The 27,781-nt window shown below is 38.8% G+C and overlaps 4 protein-coding genes across 10 annotated transcripts in view; all 4 read left to right on the top strand.

The window, feature by feature from the left end:
• LOC135612051 (BTB/POZ domain-containing protein At1g30440-like) overlaps nt 1–2,923 on the top strand; it is a 4,940-nt gene extending 2,017 nt beyond the window's left edge. For all 7 annotated transcript variants that reach the window (XM_065107788.1, XM_065107786.1, XM_065107785.1 and 4 more), the window contains 3 exons: nt 427–496; nt 812–2,020; nt 2,194–2,923. In XM_065107788.1, coding sequence (XP_064963860.1) covers nt 427–496; nt 812–2,020; nt 2,194–2,742 — 1,828 coding nt within the window. In that variant the 3' untranslated portion in view covers nt 2,743–2,923. The remainder of the gene's footprint in view (nt 1–426; nt 497–811; nt 2,021–2,193) is intronic.
• A 2,209-nt stretch (nt 2,924–5,132) lies between these two features.
• On the top strand, nt 5,133–10,958 carry LOC103983539 (accelerated cell death 11). Its single transcript, XM_009400769.2, has 4 exons — nt 5,133–5,398; nt 7,966–8,138; nt 9,556–9,701; nt 10,574–10,958. Exons 1-4 carry the CDS (start codon nt 5,204–5,206, stop codon nt 10,678–10,680), a joined length of 621 nt encoding a protein of 206 aa, XP_009399044.2. The 5' UTR covers nt 5,133–5,203; the 3' UTR covers nt 10,681–10,958.
• A 4,786-nt stretch (nt 10,959–15,744) lies between these two features.
• LOC135612050 (homeobox-leucine zipper protein HOX32-like) lies at nt 15,745–22,893 on the top strand. The gene is made up of 18 exons (XM_065107780.1): nt 15,745–16,522; nt 17,852–18,011; nt 18,421–18,536; nt 18,638–18,728; nt 18,821–18,916; nt 18,998–19,111; nt 19,221–19,304; nt 19,457–19,612; nt 19,691–19,765; nt 19,839–19,945; nt 20,042–20,234; nt 20,352–20,543; nt 20,638–20,718; nt 20,809–20,943; nt 21,464–21,792; nt 22,052–22,157; nt 22,332–22,481; nt 22,579–22,893. Exons 1-18 carry the CDS (start codon nt 16,290–16,292, stop codon nt 22,723–22,725), a joined length of 2,565 nt encoding a protein of 854 aa, XP_064963852.1. The 5' UTR covers nt 15,745–16,289; the 3' UTR covers nt 22,726–22,893.
• Nucleotides 22,894–24,000: 1,107 nt separating this feature from the next.
• LOC135612049 (kxDL motif-containing protein LO9-177-like) lies at nt 24,001–27,089 on the top strand. The gene is made up of 3 exons (XM_065107779.1): nt 24,001–24,288; nt 26,423–26,575; nt 26,725–27,089. Exons 1-3 carry the CDS (start codon nt 24,155–24,157, stop codon nt 26,828–26,830), a joined length of 393 nt encoding a protein of 130 aa, XP_064963851.1. The 5' UTR covers nt 24,001–24,154; the 3' UTR covers nt 26,831–27,089.
• The last annotated feature ends 692 nt before the right edge of the window (nt 27,090–27,781 follow it).

Genomic DNA, 27,781 nt, shown 5'->3' with positions numbered 1-27,781 from the left:
TATGGATTTGTCACCTTAAGTGCTATACATTATGTTCGTCTCAAGGTATCTGATTCCTTGAAATGCTGAAAAGCAAAATAATATCATGTATAAAATAGCTATTCTTCTTTTTAGTTGCTCATTTTGTGAATACATGCTTATTGTCTTAAGATCATCTCATTTGAACTCTATGTTGAAGATCTGATGGATCTCACTTGAATTCTATGCTGAAGGTCAGATGGAAAGGTATATTTGGCGGCCCTTTAGCACTTTTAACAAACTGTGGTGTTAAAATTGGTTTGAATTGGATTATCCAGACTGATGACCTTGTCATGTTGTTATGGATTTTATGCAATCCTTGATCTGCATATACATTTCGTTTAGATTCAACTCAGTGATTCCCAAAATCTTGGTTTGAATGAAGATCACTTATTCTGAAATTTCCAGGTTCTGCACAACTGGGCTTCCAAGTGATGTTACTGTTGAAGTTGGAGAAATATCATTCCACCTCCACAAGGTAAGGACAATAACTAAGTAAATTAAGCTGAATCCAGCTTGTACAGTGTATTCATGTTCTTGTACATTGATATACATGGTCCTATTTGATCATACTATAAGGTTAAGCTGTTATGCTATCACAGAAAATCTTTTAAAGTTGGAATTTTTTGTTTTTGCTTTGATAACAAAGAATTATGAATCACATTACTTGATAAGAAATCTGTAAGTTATGTATCTCCAACGACATTTTGAATAATAGGCTTTGCGGTTTGGCTTTTTTCTAGAGAAAATCTAGTTCTGTTTATCAAGAATTATATTAAATTTTTTCTTTCAGTTTCCTCTATTGTCAAAAAGTGGTCTTTTGGAAAAACTAATCAAGGAGAATTCTGATGAAGAAGAGGATACTCTAATAAAGCTGCATGATGTTACTGGTGGTGCTCGAACATTCGAACTTGTGGCTAAATTCTGCTATGGCATGAAGTTAGAACTCACTTCCTCAAACGTTGTCTACCTGCGCTGTGCTTCTGAGCACCTTCAAATGACAGAAGAGATAGCAGAAGGTAACTTGATTGCTCAGACAGAAATCTTCTTCAATCAAGTTGTCCTTCATAGCTGGAAAGATTCAATTAAGGCACTCCAAACATGTGATGATCTTCTCCCTCATGCCGAAAACCTTCAGATTATCAAGAGATGCATTGATTCTTTGGCTGTTAAGGCTTGTACAGATCCAAATCTATTTGGCTGGCCAATGATGGAGCATGGTGCCATGCAAAGCCCTGGTGGCAGTGTATTATGGAATGGAATAAGCACCGGAGCCAGGCCTAGAAATTGTAGTTCGGATTGGTGGTATGAAGATGTTTCTTCTTTAAGTTTTCCCTTGTATAAGAGGTTGATCTCTGTGATGAAATCTCGAGGTATCAGACAAGAGATCATTGCAGGTTCTCTGATCTTATATGCTAAACAGTATCTGCCCGGACTGAATAGGCGTCCGAGTCTGGCACAAGGAAATTTGACAGCTGCACCTTCGGAACAAGAACAGAGGCATCTTCTTGAAGAGATCGATAGCCTGTTGCCTCTTCAAAAGGGTGCAGCATCAACTAAGATTGTGATTGGTCTTCTTCGGACAGCCATTATTCTGCAAGCTAGTCCATCATGCATTTCAAATTTGGAGAGAAGGGTAGGGATGCAGCTAGACCAGGCAGACTTGGAAGATCTACTTTTCCCAACTTTTGAGTTCTCCATGGAGGCTCTCTACAATGTTGATCGTGTCCAACGGATGCTTGATCATTTCATAGCCACTGATCAAGCTACCGGCACGGCTGGGGCTTCCTCTCCTGGTTCTGTCAATGATGAGCAGTTGATTGGTTCCCCATCTTTGGTGCCATTAACTGCTGTTGCCAAGCTAATTGATGGTTATCTAGCAGAGGTTGCACCAGATATCAATTTAAAAATGCCGAAGTTCCAAAAGTTGGCTGCTGCTATACCTGATTATGCCCGTCCACTGGATGATGGTCTATACCGTGCTATCGACATATACCTGAAGGTACTTGTTGCAATCTTGTGGCTCTTCAGAAGTTGTATCTGGCTTAATTTGTGTTTTTGGAATCTTTTAAAACTAGCTAAGTAATGAATGATACATAGATTTCTATACTGCAATCTATCATCTTTTATCAAGCACAGATATTTGCTAATGTCCAAAACACAATCCATGTGCAGGCACACCCTTGGCTCTCAGAATCTGAGAGGGAGCAGCTCTGCCGGCTGATGGATTGCCAAAAGCTCTCACTAGAAGCTTGCACTCATGCTGCACAGAATGAGAGGCTCCCTCTAAGAGTAGTGGTTCAAGTCCTCTTCTTCGAGCAGCTTCAACTAAGGACATCCGTTGCTGGATGTTTGCTTGTCTCTGACAACCTTGATGGCTCGCAACCACTTAGGAGTGGAATTGCTTGTTCAGGTGAAGCTGGAGGGTGGATGACTGCTGTTAGGGAGAACAAGGATCTGAAGGTGGGCATGGATAATATGAGGATGAGAGTATCTGAGCTTGAAAAGGAGTGCACAAGTATGAAGCAAGAAATCAAGAAGCTAGGGCAGGGAAGGAATGGTTGGAGCAGTGTTCCCAAGAAGTTTGGATCTAAGATCAAGTTGCAATTATGCAGTGCCCAGGAGGATTCTGTAAGTGCTCAGCAGAAGACTAAAAGTGGGAAGATTGACAAGTTGCAAGCCATAATCACGAAGCAGAAGCATCAGTTATCTGCAGATGATTGAGTTCTCTTTTTTTATTGTGCCACATTGTCGTAATTCTAGTCTGTTTTCTGTTTCAGTAGGAACTGTTAATTCATGTACTTTCTTCTTGGACAGAATCTGTATCAAGCTTGACCTTTGTCACTTGTTAAATGTGAAAAATGGGATTGTGGTGTTTGATATTTAGCACAATTGTTGCCTTGAATCTTTCCGAGCTATATGATCTTTGTTTTGCGTTCTTGTCATATGATCCACTCAGGCTTTTATGTTGAAGATTAAATTCATGTACTTTGTGTTGTCCATTCTACTAGATATACTTTTCAGCTGCTGCTATGTGAAAACAAGTTCAATTCCAACTGACAGGAAGCTGTTAATGAGGATCAGCACTGCTTTTGAATTACTCTCTTATTCTGCTTATGTAATATGATACAGTAAGCATGTATCGATCCAAGCGTTTCAGATTTATTTATCTTTTTTCAGACAGAAAATATAGTTGACAAGAATCAAATTTGGGTGATGGAGAGTAAATACTACATAAATGTTAGAACTCTCCGGCACAGGCAGTAGCGGTGCCTGAGTCCTGGGTGGTGCATTCGCGGATACGTGCCACATCCACGACTTAAGTGGTAACATGAAATGTTTCTTATTGTTTTCTTAAGAGATGCCTCTTTGTACAACATTTCCCATTTCTAATTGGAGTTTTCTGAATACCTGTGGTCATACATAGACCTCACATTTAAGTTTTTTTTTTCTCATTTTTTTTCTTTTTTTGGATTAAAAAGCTCACATGTAAGTGTTGAAAACACCAAATTGTTTATTGCTACTAGAAAATTTAAAGAAAAAAAATAAAATTTTGAGAAACTATGTTTGACTACCCTGACCTTCTTTCTAGATTCCTTGGAATTTTTCTTTGGAGACAACTCCTGGAGCTTGGAAAAGAATTTCTTCGTGTATTTAATACAACATCCGTTTGCTGTTAAATGATTTTAATCTGTCAATTGTTGTCTTAAAATTTTCTAGCAAATACTTTAGTTTCTTGAATTCACAGGTGATATGGTTTAGCAGTAAATCCATCCTCTATAGACATCACTAAGCATTCATGTCTAGTTAAGGAAATAAAGCTAAATTTTTATTTTTGGGATATAAAATCACAATAAAAAAGATTTCAAGGCAGAAAAAAGTATCAAATGCTTTGGTCATGTTGATTTAATCTCCTCTTATACCGGTGCCGATTTGAGGGTTAAGAAACTTTCAGTTTATCGGATCATATTTCTCTCTTCTCAAATTACTGAAATTGATGAACTAATCTTATTTCCTCGTTATAAGGGTAGACTTCATCACTGATGGAGACATCAAATAAAAATTATTGTTGAAGGTTGTTCAGACAAGAAGATCAAGCATGATGTTCAAGAAGAAAGAAGAAGAAGAAGAGAGAGAGAGAGAGAGAACAGGACAACTTGAATGGCTTTGCAAAGGACTATTCAAGCAATGTCAACATTAGTTTTTTTGTTGGTTTTGGCATTAGTTAGAACTCTATATCTTTATAGATACTTACAGTCATAGACCAATGGAGTTCATGTCATATCTCTCTAGAACTCAAACCTACATGCCCTTCTCAGGATCACATATAAACCAATCTAGAACAAGCTACTTTCCACAATATCTTTGAATTCCATCAGATCATTTTACTCATTTTCACTTAAAATATAAATAAATAGATCAACACAATTCTACATAAGTTTGAAGGATTTGCATGCATTTGTGATTTGGAATAATGGGCATTAAGATGTTTACATCCAAATAAACAAACTTTAAATTGACTAGCAAACAAATACTTTGTAAATACAGTACAGGAAAATATATGTATTCTTATGTGATATCTTATTAAAAAAAGGGGATAAAATTACAAATATATATATATATATATATATATATATATATATACACATATATATATATATATACACATATATATATATATACACATATATATATATATATACATATATATATATATACACATATATATATATATATATGAATATATATATATATATATATATATATATATATATATATATATATATATATATATATATATATATATATATATATATATATATATATATACAACCCCACTAAGTCAGTGATTTGCATATCTTCCTCTCTAAATTTAAGTTTATTATTATTATTATTATTATATATATATATATATATATTTCCACTTTTTATTTTTTAAAAAATAATTTGATACTTATAATTATGATTAGTAATTTAAAAAAAATTGATAAATATTAAAATATTATTGATAAGTTGGTCTGATACACTAATCCGTATTTAAGGTATAAAAAATAAATATTTAAATATTTCTTAGAATATTATTTCTTAGAATATTCCTTCGCTTTTTCGTTGTTGGCTGCGTCTTCTTTTCACTAATTGTGAGAAGAGAAAGAGAAGAGAAGAGAGATCGGAAGAAGACGGAGGTATGGAGGGAGGAGGAGTAGGGGAGAAGCCATTGAGGCGAATCGCGGAGGCATTCGAGGGCCTGGCGGAAGCCGCCAACTGCAAGACGGCGTCCATGGAGGTCGCCCCCTTCTCCCGCGCCTGCTCCCACGTGTCCGTCCTCTTCGGCTGCTTGGGCATCGCCTTCAAGTTCGCCGAGATGGATTACGTCGCCAAGGTCCCATTTCTTTTCTTGGTGATCTAGGGGTTCTCGCGTTCGGATGATTTCTTGTTGATGAGCCGGAATTCACTTTCTTGCTGATCTAGGAATTCTCGAAATAGGCTGATTTCTTGTTGGAGAACTTAAAGTTCATCTTCTCTTCGTAGAAATTCCCACCTTTTCTTCTGCCTCCAGTTCTTTTGCCTAAAAGGAGCTTTTTTTTATTTAAAGAAACATGAAGAATTGTTTGATGTGAGTCTTTATCTAATTCTGAGGACATGATCTTTGTGATGTGGAAAGCAACGGCTCTAAGAGTGATTAGAGGGTAGGGAATCATGCAACCGCAGAAGAATTACCATTATCTGTTGCACTGCTGATTAGGAGTGAATTTGCTAATAGTAGCGCAAAATTCTATTAGGGCAGAACCTTGGGTGCTTGCATAGGTTAATCTGGAAAGGCAATGAGAGAAACAAATTATCTCGTAGAACAAGGTGCAGAAGTTAGTTAATGGGTAGTGAAATTTCAAATTGGGAGTTCGAGGATTAATGTTCCTACTGATCGCTTGTATTTCCTAGACAGTGAAGATAGACTAAATGAAATTGTGGATACCTGAATTGTAAACTTTGATATGGAATTGTCATTGTAATTCAAAGGCAATAACCAGTCTCTGCAATGAGATACTTGAAAGTGCCTAAATAAGAATATGCTGTTGGTTCATTTTACAATCTCAGGTCTTAGGTAATTATTTAGCCAATATGCTGGCTTGTGACCTATTTTCGAGCTTCAATTCTACTGGAGCTGGTTGTATCTGTATTTAGGTTAATATAGTCGATTTTCCTTGGAAAAGGGCATGTGGCTTATATCCTTCCTCTGTTGTATGGGCTCTGTATCCATCATGCTTGCTCTGTGAGGTTGATGTTCTTTGTTTTTATTTACTCAAGTAAATGAACAAGATAGATTTGAAGCCATTATCAAGTAAAATTACTGCAACTACAGGTAAAAAAGTTCCCAAAAAAAAAGAATATGACATAACAAAAGCCACATGGTTGGTGACACCAGCGAGTTAATAAAGAGGTTTCAACAAATATTCGCTACATGAAGATTAGTATAGACCTTCCGTCATCCCAGGAGTAATTTGCAAGTGTTGTTGTCACTTCTGTTCATGAACTTGAGTCCTTTCATAATTCTTTGATGACGAATGCGGAATAGCTGTTAGAGAGGCACACGGAGGCACTTGCATCATCATTTTCTAAACCTTTTTGTCGGAGTACCCTGAAATATAAACCACAATTTGGCTATTAAAATTGAAACTAAATTTTACCAAATGTTTTATATTAATCTAAATTTACTTAAATTTCTCACGGAGGCAAAAGCCACCTAAATATACAGACTTGTGAATGTCAGGCACTTAATGGTTAGTCTGATACGATCAGTAACTTTGATTTTATTTGCACCTATTTCTGTTTCTAATGTTCTAGATAAAAAGGAGCCTTTTCTGGTTTTAAGAAGCATGAAATTTTGGCTAGCCCTATATAAGATCTAGAGGCTTATTACCATGATATTCATGTCAAAGTCATGCTAGTCTGCATACATGTTTATTTTCTTAAATCTGCTTTATTCTAGCTTGGTCAAGGCCGTAGAAGGAGAACTTATTAGCTCGGCCTCCTTGTTCCAGTGTGGTCATCTACAAACATGGCAAGCCATAAGAACAGAAGTCATGAATCACCGGTCTAACTGGAATCATGGTTTGCCTTACCGATCTGTATTGGTGTACCAACCAATTGTCGGTACGATACATACCGAGCTGTACCAAGTCATATCGAGCATACTGATATATGGTATTTGGGGGCGTATTAATGTACCACCCATACCGGTCCCTTATCTGACTAGTACATACCGTCCATACCAAGCGGTATGCTGTAGTACGACGAACCTTGATTGGAATTGCAAACTTTGAGGACATCTTATAAATCGATGGGTTCGTTCCATTTGCTTGTTTGGTCTCTTAGGATAAAGTTGGTTTATCCTGCATAACTTATCATTTCCCCTTGTCTCAAATATATTATCAAATTCTAGGAAATTTGGAGACTTGGAGGTCATATTATGGTTTCATGAGCATAAATTGCAACTTTTATTGGAGGGCTTTTTACCTACCAATTATTTTTTGGTTCTTAGGCAGATTTCTCTCTCGTCTAATCTGGATAGGCCATGATTTCGAGTTCTTGCTAAATGCTAACCTTATATTGACAGTAATCATCTTCGATGATTGTGGTGATGGGTTTTTGATCTAGGTAATATTGCGTTTCAAATTTAGTCCTAATTATCAGCATAAAGAAACATCATGACCAATTTAATTGCATCATAGCTTGCTCGTGAATAGATGCATCTTGGGGAACTCCACCTCTACAAGGAATCATGTGTTCACTTTAAGTTTAAGCTTTTTCAGTATGAATGGATCATTCGTATTATGAGTTGTAGGCCGATAAGTCATGCCAAATTGTCAATTCAAATTCATTGCTATTCTTCTTTTCATCTGAAGTAACATCATCTTTTGTTTTATCCTTCTTTTGGGAATGTGCAATCAGGTCGAAGATCTATCTAAGGCATCGAATTCTATCTCAACATTGCACTCTTTGCTTGAGTTAGACATTCAACAGGACTCTGTGAGACAAGCTGGTAGCCATTCACGTAATCTGCTCAGAGTCAAGCGTGGACTTGATATGGTCAAAATTTTGTTTGAGCAGATTCTAGTAACAGAGTATGGCAATTTTTCCTTTTTGTATTACCATAATGTGTGTGCTAAATATTCTGTGATGTGATGCAAAATAAATGCATAGAATAAGCTTCAGTAAGCAACAAGCACACGAGCAGTTTGACTTTGTTCTTATTCTTGAATAAGAAGAACAATAAAAATATGGTGGTGAGTGGTACTTTGCTTACTTCAAAGCAACGTTCTAATTCCTTAACGATTCTGGCTGAAATAACTGGTGTCAAACTAAATAAAATTAGGAAGCAGTTAAGTCTATCCTATGCTTTAACCCAATCAACCAGGTTCTGACCAATATATTAAAGCTTAAAGAATTTGGAGCCTAAAGCTCTTTGGAATTCAACATGTGTCACTAGATCTTGATTAACTTTACCAACTTACAATTCAGAACTACTGATTTGAATTTCACGCATTATGAGAAATATGAAATAACTCAAATTTCTCTACTTATCTTGTGTACTGGAAGGTGTTGATTCTTCGTATTTTAAATACTAACTTTTTATGGACTGATGATTCAGTCCAATATGCAATGTTCCACAACTTGCCTTTTCTGTTCTGTGCATGGTAAGTTGTAGTTTTACGCACAATAATGGCAGCTAAGTAGATGAGGCTTTCACCATTGCGAATACTGGGGGGTTCAGATGAACAAAGTCTTACCTCTGCCTGCCTAGTAGCCGAGTAAATTCCTGGAAATAACCCTTGTTAGTCATTAATATAGGAGTTGCAGAGTGAAATAATTCAGTAGAAAATGAATATTGCTGCACCAAATATATGACATCATTCATTTAGTTTCTGCTCATATGTATGCTGGATTTAGTATGCTATGCAAATAACACTTGATCATCAAATTAGGAGATGCATAGTGCAATAATTTAGTATAAAATGGATACCACTGATCCAAATATACATCATTTTTCTGCTCATGTGTTTTGCTGGGTTTAGTATGCTATGCTATTCTGAAGGTGTTCAATTTCACATCTTATTTGCTCAGAAAACATAGTTTCTTGCTTCACATGTGACAAGTTGACAAACCTGTGTGCTGCTGGTATATAATTCCCAATTGATACCTTAACAGACATTTCTTTGGCATCTTTGTATTATGCTGTATATGAAAATGTTGCTATGCTTGTAATACGAGCCCAAACTGGTCAAATTGCTCAGAAAAATGAGACATTTTAAAATGTGGTGAACTGGTGTATTGACTTTGATTTAGCAAAAACACTGGGAAACAACTGCAGACTTAACAGTGTGCCAATTAAACAGTAGTTGATTTCAGAAATATTCTGGTCTATATGATATTTATTTTAATCACATGCTTGATATGTCATTTATGATTTCAGGGCTTTTATGTTTTTCAGGTCATCTCATAAAAAATTCTCATCTTTTTTTCTCTTTTTTACCATTGCAGTGGAAATTCTCTCAGGGATCCAGCATCAAAAGCTTATGCGAAGGTATTTGCTCCTCACCATGGATGGGCCATAAGGAAAGCAGTTGCTGCAGGAATGTATGCCCTACCTACAAAAGCACAGCTATTGAAGAAACTAAATGAAGATGGTGAATTTTCTAAATTCCAATGTTTGAATAGTTTTACGACTGCCTTCCTGCACAATATTTTCTAATTCATCAAATTATATGGTAAAGTAGGCATCAATTTGCATGATGTCCATGCTTCAAATACAAAACAACATACAAGCTTCATGAAGTGCCTGCTAAAAATCATTGTCTTTTTAGTATTCTCATGAGTCTCATCACTATTGTACTTGGATCATTTATACATTTCTTTGTTTTTTTAAACCCTTTTAAGTTTTCATTAAGAGAAAATGACTACTAGCATAATATAGTATAGTGAAGTGACATTAACTTAATGGATTGCAACGAAATGGCACTACTATTGCATGCCATTTATTAAATATTCTAAAGCTTAATGCATGGTTGAGCTAAAATCTTATTTGAACCTATTACCTCAAAATCAACATGCTCTACGTCATCACCTCAATCAGGTTACTTGGATTCTGTTCAATCATATGGATCATTGATTACTTATAATTTGTTGAAATCACATGAATTCTAGTTTGTAAATGTTTTGAACATCATAGATAATAGCTTAACAGAATCAATATTTGATTTTGAGGTGATAGGATTAAGGAGTTAATGCCCTAGCTAGGATTCTAGCTCAACTGTGTGTGGGCACAGATATTATCCTACTTAATGCTCAGAATTTGTCTTTATATAAACATGGAATCTCTAAATTGTGTTCCAAAAGCTAATTTTATATGATTACAAGTTTTCTTTTGACTTAAACAACAGCTTAAATTGTTATAAGCCTTCATTATGTACTTGAAAATTAGATGGCACAAACCGATTAAGACTAAAACTTTAATCTTCAGATGGGTTTTTCTTGCTGACAAGTTGTTTTGTGATCACAGAGGCATCAGCGAAGATTCAGATGGAGAGTTACATCAGAACATCCGCTCCTGTCATTGTCTATATCGAAGAACTATTCAACTCAAGGCAACTTGGCATAGATTGGTGACCTGAAGCCATATCTTCATGTTCTCCACTCATTCAGCTTCCCACTGCTATTGCATCTCTTGGTTGACAATAAACACTCAAGGCGTTGGCGTGATGTCAACGATGTCTTAGCTATTTTGATTTGGTTGTTTGAGCATGCATGCATTTGGACTGAATGTTTTCAGCTCTGTGATATTGGATATATACTATTTACACTCTGGGAAGCAGTAGGAGATCAAAATGTTGCATATTGTTGAATTGTTGTAAAATTTGTGCATATCTGCCATTTATTATGACTTAGTTTCATTGACTAATTTATTTAATAGAGTTTTGACAATTATAAAGATGGATGATGGATGAAGGAAAAATAAATTACTTCCAAATTCATAAGAATAAAAAGAGATATTTTGAAGTATTTAAATTCTGATAAGAATTTAGATAATGAATCATATGATGAAGTTGATGATTGAAAACAAAATAAGTTGCAAAACATTTATTTATTATAAATAGATTATATGCAAGAAATATCTTCATGTGGTAACTATTGACTTTAATATTAAAGTTCCTATAAATTTATTAGGATGGATATAAGAATATTAAGTCGCATAGTTTTATATATATATATAGAGAAGAGAGAGAGAGAGAGAGAGAGAGAGAGACGAAGATAGAATTGGGAGAGTAAATGTTTTTTTTGGTATCATGAAGCATGCATGCAAATGACAAGCCACCAACCAAACCCTAATCATGAATCCCTGCTTGCGGCAATGAACTCCCACCATGGCTCCTTCATAATACGTTCCATGTGCAGGCTCGATTGATTCATGTCAAACTCACAAGATGAGCAGATCGAAGAGGTGCCGTTAAATCCTTGGAGAGACTGGGCCCGCGGTGGGGGCCCGCGAATGGGACCTCCACAGTCATGCCTCACAACTGCGGCTGCGGAGGCATGCAGCCACTCTCTCACTCTCCTTTCGTGAAAGGAAAGGAGGGGGGGAGACAAAGGGAGAGAAGGCATGAGAAAAGTGGCGTGAGCTCTCATCATGCTATGGAGGAGACAGGAAGACACCCCTATGCGAGTTCCTGTGGCCATTGACTCTCTCACAGACCATCATGACCCATTAATTGTTCCTCTCCTTGAATGCTGTTGCCATCGTTCTTCGCTGTTGTTGTTACACCTGATGCAGATGGAAGAGAGTAAGGGGAGCTCTTCTGTTCGGTTGAATGCAATTCCCATAGATGATAAATGCTGTGTGTCTACTATCAGTCTACGAATGAATGCATGCCTCTTAGGAAAACTAGTAGCATCCTCTCTCTCTCTCTCTCTCTCTCTCTCTTTTCTGCATAAAGCTGATGACAAACTTGGGAGAGAAGGGACGAATGTGGCCAGCAGCAATCTCTACTGTCACCCAAGCAAAAGAAATATATCCACACATATGTAAGTATACGATAAAGCTGTGGTTGGTGTTGGTGTACTTCAGGCCACAAAAGTGGCTTTGAGGAGCCTAGGGTTTAGGGTTTCAAGTTTCTGACAGTACACCACTAGCTCATACTTGTTGCTCCAATCTGGAGGTGCCTTCCGATCTCTGTAGCTTTGGTGAAATCCTTCTCTTGGACTTCAAGGCATTAAAACTCTCTGATTCCCACTCATTCAACCTTCCTATGTAGATATCTAGATAAAACCTTAACAGATCCATCAACAACATTACATCTCCATTCAGAAAACATATACATACAGCATGGATTCCTTTGACATTTGGCTGATGGTGGATCGTATCATTGCAAATGTGTGAGTTGTAATGGAGATATTACATTGAATATTGCAGCATCAGACATGTTAGAATACCTATCTGTTATATTATTATAAACCACTACTAGTCTAGAAAATTCTGTCCAATATTTATATCCAGAAAGATGCTAAGAGCCTAAAAAGGGATGTCATGCTTTGTCTCCTCAGCTTGGGTCCATCCATTCCACTCATTCATTGTGCTCTATATAATTAACATATCCAAGGACCCACTAATTAACCTATTCAGAAGAGTTGTTTGTTGTCTTTTTGCATGATTCACAACATGAAGAACACATCAAAACTCATCATCTGAAATATAGTTCGCAGGTGATGGTGTGGGTTTAGCTACTTTGGCTTAGCTGAGTTGAAGATGAAACATTCGATATGTAATATCTGATGCTCTATAAACAAGCACTTTTTGCTACCCTATAGGCTCTGATGGATCTACAAACTAGATTGCAGTATAGCTTTTGATTGCATCACTTGATTGCACTACCACACGGATGATTGTGACATAAACCGTTCTTGGCATAACAGAGGTTGAGGTAGCCAACCAGTTGATGCAGAAAGCGAAGCAATAATGAAGCTTCTCATTGTCATTTCGAGTTTACCAAGGGAAGACTCATCGCCACCTTCGTGTATGGAGGTAGCAATCAGTTCGTGTGTGGTGACCTCGATCGGAAGTTCTTGTTCTCAGCCTCATGAAGTCTATCAAAGCAGCCATCTGATGGGCCGTGGAAACCATTCCTACTGCTCTCTTTGATGTAACAAAAAGGCAGCAGCATTACGCCATATGTTGATTGCAAACATTAAACACCTGCCAAGAGCTGCTTAGTTATGTCTCGATCAAATAATCAATGAACGATTTGATTTTATTCTGGTGATTGATTCTCTTCATCAGAAAGAGAAAAACTATTCCCGTTGTGAGTTCACGGCATTCTGAACGTGATTTGTGTTAGCTGCATCATGATCAGGCATTTCGGATTGAATCGACTTGTGAACGAAACCATGGATTGTTCTTCATCAAAATTCAGCTGTAAGAATACAATAACAAAAACATTTCTAGTTTTTAGACTGTGACAATACAAATGGAATGATGTGCTGCGATGGGGAGAAAACAGGTGAAATCGATCTACTGCATTGTAAACACACATCGATGATGTGCGATGGATAGGGCTGATGATTCATGCCATGAAACAATTAGAACAGCGACACGTTTGCTATGTCGATGATTGCAGTGACTGGGGAGAGTGAAGTACGTATGCATGCATGCATGTAGTTTCTTCTTACGTAATAGATTTACTTAGGGTTTGAAAGCTCGGTTTGCAACAGGTAGAGGATAAATAACCCTAAGCAAAGGACTCGCGAAGAACCCTACAACATTAGTCCTGTCAAATTACTATTACCACAATTAGAATTTAGTAGATTTGAATCAAGACAACAGCTGAGGAGCTCATTATCTTGTTTGATGGGTGTATATGATATTGATAACCATGATTAGCATTGTGTAACAGCCATTACAACATGTATCAAATGATTATAGATCTTTTCTTTTCCTTGAATACCCAATACCCCCATGCATATGACATAATGGCACCAAGTTAAGCATGATTATAATAAACTTGTATCCTGATTTGAACTTCTCTGATGATTAAGCCATCAGATATTTGTTCAGTATTGTAATATTACAGCAATATTATTTCTGTTTTATTTTTTTGGTTAAAATATTTATCATTTTTTTCCCAGCAAATAATTTGATTCAAATTATTGTTCTCAGCAAAACTTGTTAGTTAATGTAAAAAAAAGATTAATAAAAACATCTTTTTTAATCTCTTTTTCATGTATTATATGTAGTTGTTTTTATTTTATATATATATATATATATAAACCAAATCATCCCAACAAATTTCCTGCTGTTAATCCACGAGAACATGAGAAGACAGAAGAGGAATCGAAGAAGGCGAAGGGAAGAATCCCTCGCCATTAATTATGGAGTTAGTGCGAGGGAGTTGAGTTAGATCTTTTATCCCGGATTTGGTGCCGGCGCATTAACTCAGCCCACAAGCGACTGCCTCTCTCTCTCTCTCTCTCTCTCATCCTCCATCTTCTCTGCGGTAGTCAAATAAGGATCAGAAATGGCAAGTGCACAGTGAGAGCCATCACCCGCTTATGCCCGTGCAGTGATGCAACAGCGCCAAGCGACGACGCTGCCTCCGTCTGCCCCCTCGGCAGAACACCGAAAGCCATAAAAAGGAGTCACGGTTGCTGTAAACATAAGAGAGAGAGAGAGAGAGAGATGAAAAAGAAGTCGACTCGGGTAACTTTTGAGGAACAGTGAGAAGGAGACCACGAGACAGAGGTAGAGAGAGAAAAAGAGCACAGTGTTCTAAGGCAGTGGAGAGTCGGAACGAGTGACAAATAGGAGTTGCAGTGGTCGTAATGATATCCGATACATAGCAACACATAAACTGTACATACGTATGCGTGAGATATGATTATGACTGCACGTATGTTTCCAAAGAAACAATGTGGAAATGTTATCAGACAAAAATTGCAGAGATCTGTTTCGAGCACTGATAGAAAGGAAACAATTGAGTCCTACTCTTTGATCACTGTCCTGTGTTTGAGCGAGTATGATTCGGACTCTCGCAGCTAAAGCAATGCAGAGAACTGCAGTATCAGTGGCATACTTTGTTGCTCAACATGATCGATTTTATGATATTTTCAGTCATGAAAATAATCTTTTTTCTCTGTGGAGAAAATATATATTGATATTTTAATTTTATCTGTAGATGTTAATGATTTTAGGTTTGATGGGAGGATTACAAATGCAATCAGAGAGTGAGAGTGCAGTGCAATGGTAAGGTGAACCCGAAATCTGCTGCAGCAGAGGGAGTCGAAGAAGACAGAAAGCCAACGCTTCCACTCCCCTTGGATGCCATTTCATCATGCTCTCTCCACACACATGCCTGCTGCTCCCACATACCAACAAGATATCACTTTCACCGATGACACCATAGGAAGAATCCTCTCTCTCTATCTCCATCTCTATCTCTATCTCTGTGCATTGAAGGGAGAGAAAGCACTTGATTTATTTATATCTTTTCTCTTCCCTGTGACAGCTGCATCTGTTGCAGTGAGCACAGCAGCAGCAGCAGCAGCAGCAGCAGCAGGGAATGCAATGGCTGAGCTCCAAGCACACAAAACCATCAACTCCCCTCAGTAGCACTCGGTAACCATTTTCTGTGAAGGAATAGAAAACCTCGCACTTTATCCACCCCATGGAGCTAAAAAGAAGGCATGTGAGAGAGAAGACCGCATCAAAAGAACAAACACATCGCCGTTCTCCACGCACTTTGAAGCGTCCGCAGAGCGGAGCACAGAAAAAGTAAACCTTCGTTCGTGATTCGTACTGAATCACCCGAGAAATGTTATCCGGCTGTGAGTTCTGCTGCAGACGCTGTCGCGGGACCCGTCGCTGTGAGGGAAACATCACCCGGGAAACTTGTTCTGGGTGATTCACCTGCCTTGGAATGCGGCGGTGGCACCAAAAACAAAGGCCATCATCGTCCATTGGGAATAAAAAGGCCAAGACGAAGCAAAATCCCACACAAACCCAAAGCAAAGCGCCTCCTTTTCGCCTTCTTCTCCTTCTCCATAGTGTCCTTGGGGGAGGAGGGGAAGATGGGTTCCGTCGCGGCGGCTGCGGTGGGCTGTTGAGGGGCGGTGATGCGACTCCTGCTGCCGAGGAGCCGGAAGAAGGGGGCGGCGGGGGGTTGCTGCGGGTGGTGATCCCATCGGGTGGCGAAGGTTGGATTTTTTAAGGGCGTTTCAAAGGCGGCGACATGGCCATGGTTGTGAGCGGGAAGGAGGCAGGGAAAGGGCAGCAGGCAGCGGCGGCTGGGATGGACGCTGGGAAGTACGTGAGGTACACACCGGAGCAGGTGGAGGCGCTCGAGAGGGTCTACACCGAGTGTCCCAAGCCGAGCTCCCTGAGGCGGCAGCAGCTCATACGGGAGTGCCCCATCCTCTCCAACATCGAGCCGAAACAGATCAAGGTCTGGTTCCAGAACAGAAGGTAAAGAATCAGGGGACCACGAGAAGGTGACGGAATTTTTCGTCTTCTTTTTTGGCCCATCGTTTTCTTTGCCTGCTCCGAGAGTTGGCTCTGATGTCGTTACATCATTTTAACGTCCAATCCGTTGGAGCTGGATTTTTGGGCTGAACTCGTAGCCAAACTGGGACGCAATTTGAGATCCACGGTAGCTGTTGCATCGCTTTTACATTTTTCTTTCATCTGATTAGGATTTTGAGAAGTAGATGGTAGAAAGTTATGATCTTTTGAGTTAGCGGTGCGAATTTCGCTTTGGGTTTCTTTCTTGTTTGCCATTCTACCTTTCTTACACTCAATCCGATAGATGTTATTGGTCTTAGCACAACATTACCGTATTTAACCCCTCACTGCGAGAGATAGCTAATCAGAAGCCGTTACATTTCTGCAGTTCTTTTTTGCGATTTTTGCCGACTCTTCAGCCACTTTCATAGATTTCGTTCTTGTTTGGTCTTTTACAGCATCCAAAATGTTTTTGCTATTTGGTAATGACGTACTGTTTGGTAATGACGTACTGTTGCTTTCTGCTTGTCTTTTTCCCTATGACTTGGAATTTGTTGTTTTGCTCATGTTTGTGATCTCAGTTGGATTCCGAGGATACCGCATACGGTTGCCTGGTTATGTACCTTTTTATGCCGAATGCACCTCTTTCACGCCAGGATTTTCGGGTTCTTGTTTCGGTTTCTAGTCGGTATATGGTTTTTGTTATGATAGTCTCGTGGAAGATTTTGTTTTCCTTGTTGTGTTCAGAATGTTGTGGGCTACGCTGCTTGATTCGTTTCAGAACCCAGAGTTTTTGGTCATAAAATTTGCATTTTGTTTGCCGACTTCTAATTTGGAACACAAGGTAATGGTTTTGGATGAGAGGTTTTTGTACATGCATGAGAGTTAATGCCTGCCGTAGTGAATGAAGGACATTGAACTTGGGTGGACTTTTGGTGCTCCCAAGCTAAGTAAATTGACTCTGGATATTAATGGAGAAAGCAGTTTATCTTTTCTATGTCAAGATAAATTTAAGAGTCAGCACATCTATAATTTTACCAAGACAACAAGGTACATAAATAGTAGAAAATTATTTTTCCAAAAATTGCCATGCAATCTCTAGTGATCAGATCCTAGTGTTTTAATCCCTTCGCTTAACTGTTATATCTGACAATGACAAGTGGTTCAGGATCTGTTTATTTTGAGTTGTATTCCATACACTTATACTGTACATAATGTCATTTTGATTAGGATTTAGTGCAATAGTCTAGTACTATAGTATTAAACGTTGTCCGAATGCTATTTTCTTTGTAGATGTCGGGAAAAGCAAAGAAAGGAAGCCTCTCGTCTTCAAACGGTTAACCGTAAGCTGACTGCTATGAACAAGCTATTGATGGAGGAAAATGACCGGCTGCAGAAGCAGGTGTCTCAACTTGTTTATGAGAATGGCTATATGCGTCAGCAACTGCATAACGTAAGTGTGCATGTTGCACGAGTTCTTTTATTGAAAATTGCTGCCACCTAAAATATGATCAGTATATGCGTATAGCATTTCTCTTATGTTCTAGTGGTCAAAGACTGTAGTGCTTTTACTTTAAAAAACTGGTTGTCTGCTGGGTCCAAGGCACTCCAGTTACTCTCTTGAGTAAACATTCATCTGGTTGAACTGCAAACTATGTGGTTCAATATGCCATTTGTTGCTGGATTGAACATGGGCCTACCAGTTCCTAAAATATGCTTGTTTTCATGTAATTCACTCTTAAGTCTTTGCATTTGAGTAAATTGTTATGGATATGGGTTTATATTTCTTGTTCAATAGCTCACTGATTTTTTCATATCTGCAATGTTTCTCTGCATCTTACTTTTTGTAAATGAATATTCAGGCACCTGTAGCCACCAATGACACCAGCTGCGAGTCTGTAGTTACAAGCGGTCAGCACCATCATCAACAAAACCCAACACCTCAGCGTCCACAAAAGGATGCTAATAACCCAGCTGGGTAATCAGAATGCTTGGTCATGATGGAACTTATTTAACTTGCTTTTGTCATTTGTCTTCTTCTAACACATTGTTCTTTCTTTTGGGACATTTCTCTTACAGTCTTCTTGCAATCGCTGAGGAGACCTTGGCAGAGTTCCTGTCAAAGGCTACTGGAACTGCTGTCGATTGGGTTCAGATGGTTGGGATGAAGGTGATGTACTTGTTATTGAGCTACTCTGTGCTTGAGTCAATTTGTTATGTTCTTTTTGTACAATGCAACTTATTTCTTGTTATCCATTATAGCCTGGTCCGGATTCTATTGGAATCATTGCTGTTTCCCACAATTGTAGTGGGGTAGCAGCTCGTGCTTGCGGTCTTGTGAGTCTAGAGCCCACGAAGGTGAGCCATCACATGCTAATTTCTTGTTGCTGCTATTTTCTTACATAGTCATGCAATTCATGCTTTGCTTGGGGTTCTTAGGTCGCAGATATTCTCAAGGATCGTCCATCTTGGTATTGTGATTGTCGTTGCCTTGATGTACTTACTGTAATTCCCACTGGTAATGGAGGGAACATTGAACTTATATACATGCAGGTTTGTTCTCTATTACTTAGTCTGCCATCTGTAGGAATTTTGCAAACGCTGTTGGTCTTTTTTCTTTTTCCTCTATATTGACCTTATCTTTTTTATCTCTTGCAATCAGACATATGCACCTACTACTTTGGCAGCAGCACGTGACTTTTGGACGCTGAGATACACTACCGGTCTAGAAGATGGCAGTCTCGTGGTACGAGTTGTATCTTTTGTGCACTGACATTTTCTCATATTCTGGGACGTGTATTTCTCTTGGTCGCTAAACATTTGTCAACACACTTAGTGATCTATTTGATATTTTCTTCTGAATGCTAGAAGACACTTAACATGTCACCCTTCTTTTAGATCTGTGAAAGATCATTGACTCCTGTAACTGGAGGCCCTGCTGGGCCACCTGCTCCAAATTTTGTAAGAGCTGAAATGCTTTCCAGTGGTTATCTAATTCGACCTTGCGAGGGTGGCGGCTCAATGATTCACATTGTTGATCATGTTGATTTAGATGTGAGTTTCATATGCTTTCTACTCTTATTGAGTTTTATAGCCATATTTTACTGATTATAAATATCTTTGGTGCTTCAGGCATGGAGTGTACCTGAGGTTCTTAGACCTTTGTATGAATCGCCAAAAATTCTGGCACAGAAAATGACTGTTGCTGTGAGAGTCGTTGCCGATTTGTTAAACATTTCATTCATCCTGTACTATGAGTCATGCGTTGACTTTTTTCCAGGCACTCCGCCACCTAAAACAAATTGCTCAAGAGACAAGTGGTGAAGTCCCATATGGCAGCGGTCGACGACCTGCTGTACTGAGGACTTTTAGTCAGAGATTGAGCAGGTAATTGGTTTAGTTCTCAAGTTTTCATATTTTAGCCTTTTCTCCACAATTAACTTCTTTATGCATATGACACTAAATATTCTGGGTGTATTGCAGAGGTTTCAATGATGCTGTTAATGGATTTGTTGATGATGGTTGGTCTTTACTGGGTAGTGATGGTGTTGAGGACGTGACAATTGCCATAAATTCTTCACCAAATAAAATTCTCAGTTCTCATGCGAACACTTCAGCAGTATTTTCAACACTTGGAGGTGGCGTTCTATGTGCAAAAGCATCAATGTTGCTGCAGGTCTGACTGAGCCCTTTAAGTGGACTTTCCATCATTCTGCAGGGATGTATTTTATGATATGTGATTTCGAGTTCAGTTAATAAATGCAACTCTTTCACACTGGCTTATGTTGTTCAGAATGTTCCACCTGCTATACTGGTCCAGTTTTTGAGGGAGCATCGTTCAGAATGGGCTGATTGTGGTGTTGATGCTTACTCTGCTGCCTCATTGACAGCTAACCCATATGCAGTTCCTGCTGTTAGGGCGAGTGGTGGGTTCTTGGGAAGCCAGGTGATACTCCCTCTTGCACATACCGTGGAGCACGAAGAGGTAATTTGACTTTCTAATGCTAAGAACATTGTGTTGTGCTTGCCAGTTGGTGTTTGCTTCTGCCGATGCATAATACTAATGTCCTTAACTGTAGTTCTTGGAGGTGATCAGGCTTGAGGGTCATGGTTTTAACCAAGATGATGTCGTTTTGTCAAGGGATATGTACTTTTTGCAGGTTTGTCTTCTAGAAATTGTATTATGTTTCAGTCTGTGGATTCAGTATGTTTCTGCTGAATGACTGTTACCTTTCTCTACATGATGTCAGCTTTGCAGTGGAGTTGATGAGAATGCTGTTGGCGCATGTGCTCAGCTTGTTTTTGCACCCATTGATGAATCTTTCGCTGATGACGTTCCTTTGCTACCATCAGGTTTCCGTGTTACACCGCTGGACCCTAAGACAGTTGGGTACCTTCACACCAGTGTCTTCTGAAAAGTTTTCGCAATTGATTCTTGTTTTCTCATCCCTTGCAAGAGCTAGTTTTTTTTTTCTTTGCTTTCATGAACTTATATGTGGGAAATGCTATCTTTAACCAAATTGTATTTGATTTGTGTCCGGATTAAACTTTTAGTTTTTAGTCATTATTGCTCATAGTAGTTAGTAATTATTGACAATGATACAAATCTTGCTCCAATTATTAGTTTTGCTAACCACAGGAGCTTTATGATACCATTATACTGGTTGGTATACAGATGTCATTGAATAAATTAATAAAAAAAAGAAGCAAATGTACTGTCCCAGTATCAAATTATATGCTTGATAATGATACTTGGCCGGGCTGATAAATCTCATTCTGTATTGGTGATATCAAGATATGAAATTTTGGTTCTAGATAGTTTTTGTTTAATATAATTGAAGTCTAGCACCAAGTACCCCATGTCTTCTCTGATATTTACCTTAAGCTTATACAACAATAATTCAGGATTCGCCTGCTGCTACACGAACACTTGATTTGGCATCGACACTAGAGATTGGATCTGGTGTCACAGCACGGGCTGTTAATGAGACTGCTTCAAGTACATACAATCTGCGATCAGTGCTCACAATAGCCTTCCAGTTCACTTATGAGAATCATCTCCGAGATAGTGTGGCAGAAATGGCCCGACAATACGTTAGAAATGTGGTTGCCTCAGTGCAGAGAGTTGCTATGGCAATTGCACCTTCTCGACCTGGCTCTCAGATTGGAGTAAAACACCCACCTGGTTCTCCTGAAGCTCACACACTGGCACGGTGGATCTCTGGCAGCTACAGGTAGTTCACTGTATACTTATGTGATCTTTCCTCCAATACCTTCCAGCTTATGGCTTTCTAGTCTAAAAGATGAATTGTGAGTTGCAGCTTAAGTCTAATTATGCTGCTGCATTTTTGTCAACACTTTTCTGGCTTGAAAATTGATTTTGACAATTTGTGCAGGGATAGAATACCTACAGTTAGTTAAATTTATTGAGCAAATACAATTCGAGATTCTCTTTGTTATGTTTGTCTAATGAATCATCTTCGATGCCTTCAGGGCTCATACTGGAGTAGACCTCCTTCGGGTGGACTCCCAAGCTAGTGATTTATTGCTGAAACTGCTTTGGCACCATTCTGATGCGATCATGTGTTGCTCTTTGAAGGTGAGTGATAGTATAGAGGCAATTTATTTCATATGCATCTTTTACACATCTAGAGGCAGTTTGTAATTTCTTGTATCTCTTTGCAGCAACTGCTGAGATTTCTTTTACTTGGATTCTTTATGCAACCATATGCAACTTCTCAACATAGGAATTCACGCAGTCAATGTTTTGCAGGCTTCTCCTGTTCTTACCTTCTCCAATCAAGCTGGACTAGATATGCTAGAAACCACACTGATAGCTCTTCAGGACATCGCACTCGAAAAGATTCTTGATGACAGTGCTCGCAAGGTGCTCTGCTCTGAATTCCCCAAAATCATGCAACAGGTCAGTAAACGAGTAAAGCTCACACTTTGCTTGATTCCCTACGTGTGCATTGTTCTTTGAATTGTCTGAAACCTGTGTCATGCATCGGAAACCTTAGGGCCTCGCTTATCTGCCTGCTGGCATCTGCTTGTCGAGCATGGGGCGGCCGGTGTCATATGAACAGGCTGTGGCATGGAAAGTCTTGAATGAAGAGGATACAACCCATTGTCTGGCCTTCATGTTTGTGAACTGGTCTTTTGTTTGAATGCCCTGAGCATTTCTCAGACATCTAAACTATCTAGTACTGGATGGAACTTGAAATGTTAACCCTTGTGCTCATGTTGTGGCTTCCATGTAACTATTTCGGAACATCTAAAGCTCTACATATGTTGGAGAACCGACTGTTCTATATAATATGATGCTATGTATGTGATGTTGTGCTTTGTCATCCTTGCTAATTCTTTTTTATGCTTTGCTCGTTATCAGCTGTCTTGTGATGATTCCCATGAACAAGTGATAGCATCCGCCCTGTTCTTGCTCCCTGGCTGCTGCCATCTCTCTCTGGTCAGTTTAATGCACATTGGCACATCACTTTCCCTGCTCACACGACAGGAATTTACTGTGGCACTGCTATTCATATACACATTGAACTGTGGAGTGTATTCCTTCGATGTCCAACAGGGACCCTCGTCTGATGAAGCTGTCATGTCTACAGAAGCGTACTACAGTAAGCGTACATCATCATCCTCTCTCTCTCTCTCTCTCTCCCACTCGCTACCTCTCTTTAATGCAGCTTTATGGCTAGTGGGAGGTGTACAGAGGGAAGTTTGAAACTCCATCCATGAACATGTAGAATCAAAAGCCGTGCTGTGAGCCTGTAAAAGCTTCACCATATCGAGGACCACTGTTACCACCATGGAGATGCGATGCTTATCTTGAATGAGATCGAACAGTACCTCGCACTCATGCAAAGGGAAGCAGAGCGGTGCAGCAGACGACCACAGCACACAGCCAGCGGCACCAGAAAAACCGATGTGTTCGCCTGCTGCTTCCCATGTGTGCTGCAGCGTGGGCACGGCAGGGGTTTTGGCCTTCTTCGTCGTCGAGCAGTGGAAGCCATTAAAGCAGGACGCCTGCGCCTGCCTGCCCTGTGTGCTTCGCAGCTCACGCGTAAAACGTGCGTGCTGATTGATACGCGACGTCGAACTTTTATCTGTCTCGAATGGGACCCACAGGTTTGTTGGTGGTTATCGGATATGTCCGACGGAGCGGCAGAATCACGTGATCTTGGTACCCGACATTACGTCTCCCACCCTCGCACGACTTACCCGCCTTGTGATTGGGGGTGCAGTTCGAGCGGGACCCGCCTGTTGGCCATCTTTTCACGTGACAGTGAGACCGGTGATCGAATGGTATTTGCTGTCACGGATGTCGTCCTTCCATTGGATCCCCGTTGGGGCCCCATGGATGGTTGAGATGATAGATCACGGTCGACTGCAGCGAATCGGCCATCGTATTTTTCTCTCTCTACCTCTCTATTTGGATCTGTGATCGGCGGTGGTGATGTGCTTGGGGCGATTTGACGGCAGATTGCCGTTAATTCGTGGTTTTTGATCGCGGGCTCGAAAAAGATGAGATCTTTGCATCGAGTAGTCGAGGAGGGTGGCGAAAGACGCCATTTTTATTAGGGCAACATGGGGACGAGGAAAGAGGAGATGGAATCGGAGAGGGAGTCCATCAAGGCGGCTTCCGAAGAGATCTCTCGCCAATTCGGAACCCTAGTGGACGCCGAGGAGATCGAATCTATCAAGCAGCTGCAGCATCTCATGTAATTGGCCTCGCCTTGGTGCTTCTATCTATCTCTAGGAAATTGATATTATATTTGCCGACTTTGCCGGATTTGTTCTCTGATTTGATAAGAAAGGATCAAAATTCCGGATTTCTTAGCTCAATTCTGAGAATTCTGTTGAAACGGGGCCTATTTTCAACTTCTTATTATCATCCAATGGCTCAATTCTTATAGTTTTAGTGCTCTGACTTTAAGGTTTAGTGCATTTTAACTGAACTATATGTGGCTGTGAATGTGGTTTATGCGGTAGACATTTGGATAATAGGTCTGTCTGAAGTATTTAATGAGGAATAAGTGCAATATTGACTTCACATCTATGGGAAAACACTGACTGGTTGAAGAGCATACGAGTTTGAGTAATCCTTCAGCTTATCTGTCTATAATAATAGGTTTAGCCACAAAAACCAATCAAAACTTTCAGCGTATGAGATTGAGGATACCATTTATTAGAAGTTTTAAGGTGCTAAATTAACTTGATGACAACAACGAGACATCTGATCCTTGCTCTTTGGGAATGTTCTTCTAGATTCTTTTCTATCATTGGACTAATATATTATGTTATCTTGAACTGTATATCCTTAATCTTCCCTTCCTACTAAGCGATATATCCAGGTTATAATCTTCAAGTAAAGAACCTGCCATCTATATAATCCAAGTTTTGACCCTTTAAGCTAGTTCTTAAGCCTGCCAGTTCTTGTGATAGTTATAAGCTCGTTCGCTATAGTCTCAGTCCTTGTCGCTTTGGAGGGCTTAATTTTATGGAATTTCTTGATCATTACTTTTCACTTGCTATTTTTTTGGCTTCTTTTTGTCAACCTGTACTTGACATATTCAGCCTTATTTCTTTTCAAATTAAAGTCTTCAGTTTTTAGAGTTTTCTACATAACATTAGTTTATTCTCACTATGTTTTCAGCAAATTATTGTCATTATGAAATTCCGTCTTTAATTTGTCTAGTATGTTTATCCATTTGAAGAGGAAATATGCAAGGATTGAAACCTTGACAAGTACAACTCTATGTAGATTAGGTTCATATTCATTGCCTCCACTTTAGCTGCACTAATAACTATTACATTATACACATTGTTGAATATGATAACATAATTATTTAGGATCCTTTTATTTGCCCTACCAGAAGGCAAATTTCACTAATGCCTCTCTTCTCACTTTTAATTTTATAGAAACCCTTTCAAAGTTGAAAATATGATAAATATGCATCAAAAATTACAAACTTTCATAAATATCTTTCTAAGATTCATAGATACATTTCTCAGGTTAACAAACATTCATGGATGTATCATCCAAATAGCAGACAGCATGCTTATATATGAAAGAATTATGCTTAAGAGAATATGAAAATAATAAGCAATCTCAACGTTTGCAACTTTGAAGAGGCTTTGTGTATTCAATACAAACTGCACCTAAATTTCAAAACGAACACAAACTCATAGGTTTTTGCACATGACTAAATCTGGCTGAAACTCTTTCTTGTATCTACATTTTGTTAGTAGATAGTGAGATAATTGATAGTGATCCATGTTCGTTCATGAATAATTTGATTTTTTCATATTCAGGATAAAGTGAGAGAGATTGTTAAAAGATGGGTACAGACACATCCAAAGAGAGTAGTAGATGCTCCTGTTAAATGAGTTGTCAATTATGATTTTGTGGTGAGGAGGTAGTGAAAGATTGAAGAAAATTTTATCAGAACATAAAAGTTATTAAATGCTTTTAGTTTGATGAGCAATATTGCTATCAACAGAACTAATGATATGAAAAGATTCTTGGGACATTATATCTTGACGGCTTTACTTGATTTTATTATCACAAACTAGTTTGATTTTCATAATTTTTTGATATTCTATCATTTTTCAATTACATCCTCTCAAAGTTTATAATATGATTTGTAAGTTCATTTACGTAATACTTTGCACATTTCATTGTCTCTTCTTTTTACATAGTGGTGTTGATGTATTTTTCCTCCAGTGAGTAGGCATGCTAATGCTTGCTGTCTTTCCCTGAACACAACTTCTGTTTGGTATTTGATGGTGCATTGCCGGTAAATATTTTTACCGGAAAATTCTTTGCTTAACTGCTTGTACTCTATGCTGCAGAATGGGAAGACTGCAAGACAGTAATGCAGTCCTTTCACACTTCAATGAGTATTCGGAGCGATGTTATGCTGAGGTATCTGGCGACTTCACGAGAAATGTCCGTCACTTGAAGTCCATGAAATCTGATCTAGACCACATTTTTACAAAGCTCAGGTGTGCTCCATGAGAATTCCTCTTTCTACCCCTCTTATAACATTAGTGTCCAATAGTGATCAGCTTTGTGGTTTTTATCGTATATTTATAGAAAATATTTCACCATTATTTTTTGCACAAACGTAATGCTTTCGTCTGTTGGATCACAGGAGCATGAAGGCAAAGCTAATAGCTACATATCCTGACGCTTTTCCTGATGGTTCCACTACCAACATGATAGATCAAAGGCCTGACCTTGAAACACCGCTTCCATGAGTCTCATGTACAGTTGCAGGAATGGATTCGGAGGCAGGATCGTGTAGCCGGTATTTTTGTTAGTTTGCCTATCAAGGGAAAGAATGGCTTAGAAGCAGTGACAGATGATAGTGATACTTGTCATAGTTTTGATCTCGGAGTTGCATTCGAAAGATACATGTTCATCTGTAGTCATTCTTCTTTATCAAGGTTATAGAACCTGTTTCTGAATACATTGGTTGTGTAACTGAACTACTAATTCTTATGTGTTCTCTCTCCATATGGCTTGTTGATCTATGATCACCAATTCCTGCTGTGTATATAAGATGCAACGGAATTATTATATGGTTGGCAAAATGTGAGAGGATCTCCAGATATACTTGACAATAGTCCTTGTATTGACCTACAGTTTTGACAGGAGCTTTCTAGTGTCCATCTTTCTCCTTGACAGGCTTATCATTCCATTAGGAGCGCATCTTTCAAATGACCAAGTGCTTTAGGTCTTACCTTGTTCATCATGCATCTTGGCACTTTGGTAGCCCTGTAGTTCCCCAAAGATTGATTTCATATGGTTATTAAATATCAACAGTACAACTCATTTTGGGTATATTGTGCAATGTTGTTACCTTTTTTGAAGCTCTCAAGAAGCTTAATTTTAATCTTTCTTGGATGATCGCCATTGCCATTACTAATGCAGTGACAAGAAAAGGGTTACTTTCTCTGTGATCAGGAGATGCAACAATCCATCAAATACAGAGATTTGTCACGAACAGTCTATTACTCATATTCTGAGCTTAATTCAAATATTGATTAGCATAATTTAGAGTAATATTTAATGTTACAAAGAACATATTTTTGTTTTGTTAATATTGAGTCCTTATCAAATTAACACTAAATTTCTTGTTTTAATTTGCTTGAGCACGAATCAAACATGAACTCGACCTGAACGATCAAAATAAAAATATTTTTATT

The sequence above is a fragment of the Musa acuminata genome, chromosome BXJ2-5 (genome assembly GCF_036884655.1).
Source record: "Musa acuminata AAA Group cultivar baxijiao chromosome BXJ2-5, Cavendish_Baxijiao_AAA, whole genome shotgun sequence".
In the NCBI taxonomy this organism is placed as follows: Eukaryota; Viridiplantae; Streptophyta; class Magnoliopsida; order Zingiberales; family Musaceae; genus Musa; species Musa acuminata.
This window is presented reverse-complemented; position numbering and strand designations above follow the sequence as displayed.

Excerpts from the sequence above, each read along its gene's own strand:
- LOC103983539 (XM_009400769.2), top strand. The coding sequence starts at position 5,204 with ATGGAGGGAGGAGGAGTAGGGGAGAAGCCATTGAGGCGAATCGCGGAG. Across the intron at positions 5,399-7,965 it reads AGATGGATTACGTCGCCAAG|GTCGAAGATCTATCTAAGGC; the intron begins GTCCCATTTCTT and ends ATGTGCAATCAG. Across the intron at positions 9,702-10,573 it reads GAAGAAACTAAATGAAGATG|AGGCATCAGCGAAGATTCAG; the intron begins GTGAATTTTCTA and ends TTGTGATCACAG.
- LOC135612050 (XM_065107780.1), top strand. The coding sequence starts at position 16,290 with ATGGCCATGGTTGTGAGCGGGAAGGAGGCAGGGAAAGGGCAGCAGGCA. Across the intron at positions 19,946-20,041 it reads TTTAGTCAGAGATTGAGCAG|AGGTTTCAATGATGCTGTTA; the intron begins GTAATTGGTTTA and ends GGTGTATTGCAG. Across the intron at positions 20,719-20,808 it reads GGGATATGTACTTTTTGCAG|CTTTGCAGTGGAGTTGATGA; the intron begins GTTTGTCTTCTA and ends ACATGATGTCAG.
- LOC135612049 (XM_065107779.1), top strand. The coding sequence starts at position 24,155 with ATGGGGACGAGGAAAGAGGAGATGGAATCGGAGAGGGAGTCCATCAAG. Across the intron at positions 24,289-26,422 it reads AAGCAGCTGCAGCATCTCAT|AATGGGAAGACTGCAAGACA; the intron begins GTAATTGGCCTC and ends TCTATGCTGCAG. Across the intron at positions 26,576-26,724 it reads CACATTTTTACAAAGCTCAG|GAGCATGAAGGCAAAGCTAA; the intron begins GTGTGCTCCATG and ends GTTGGATCACAG.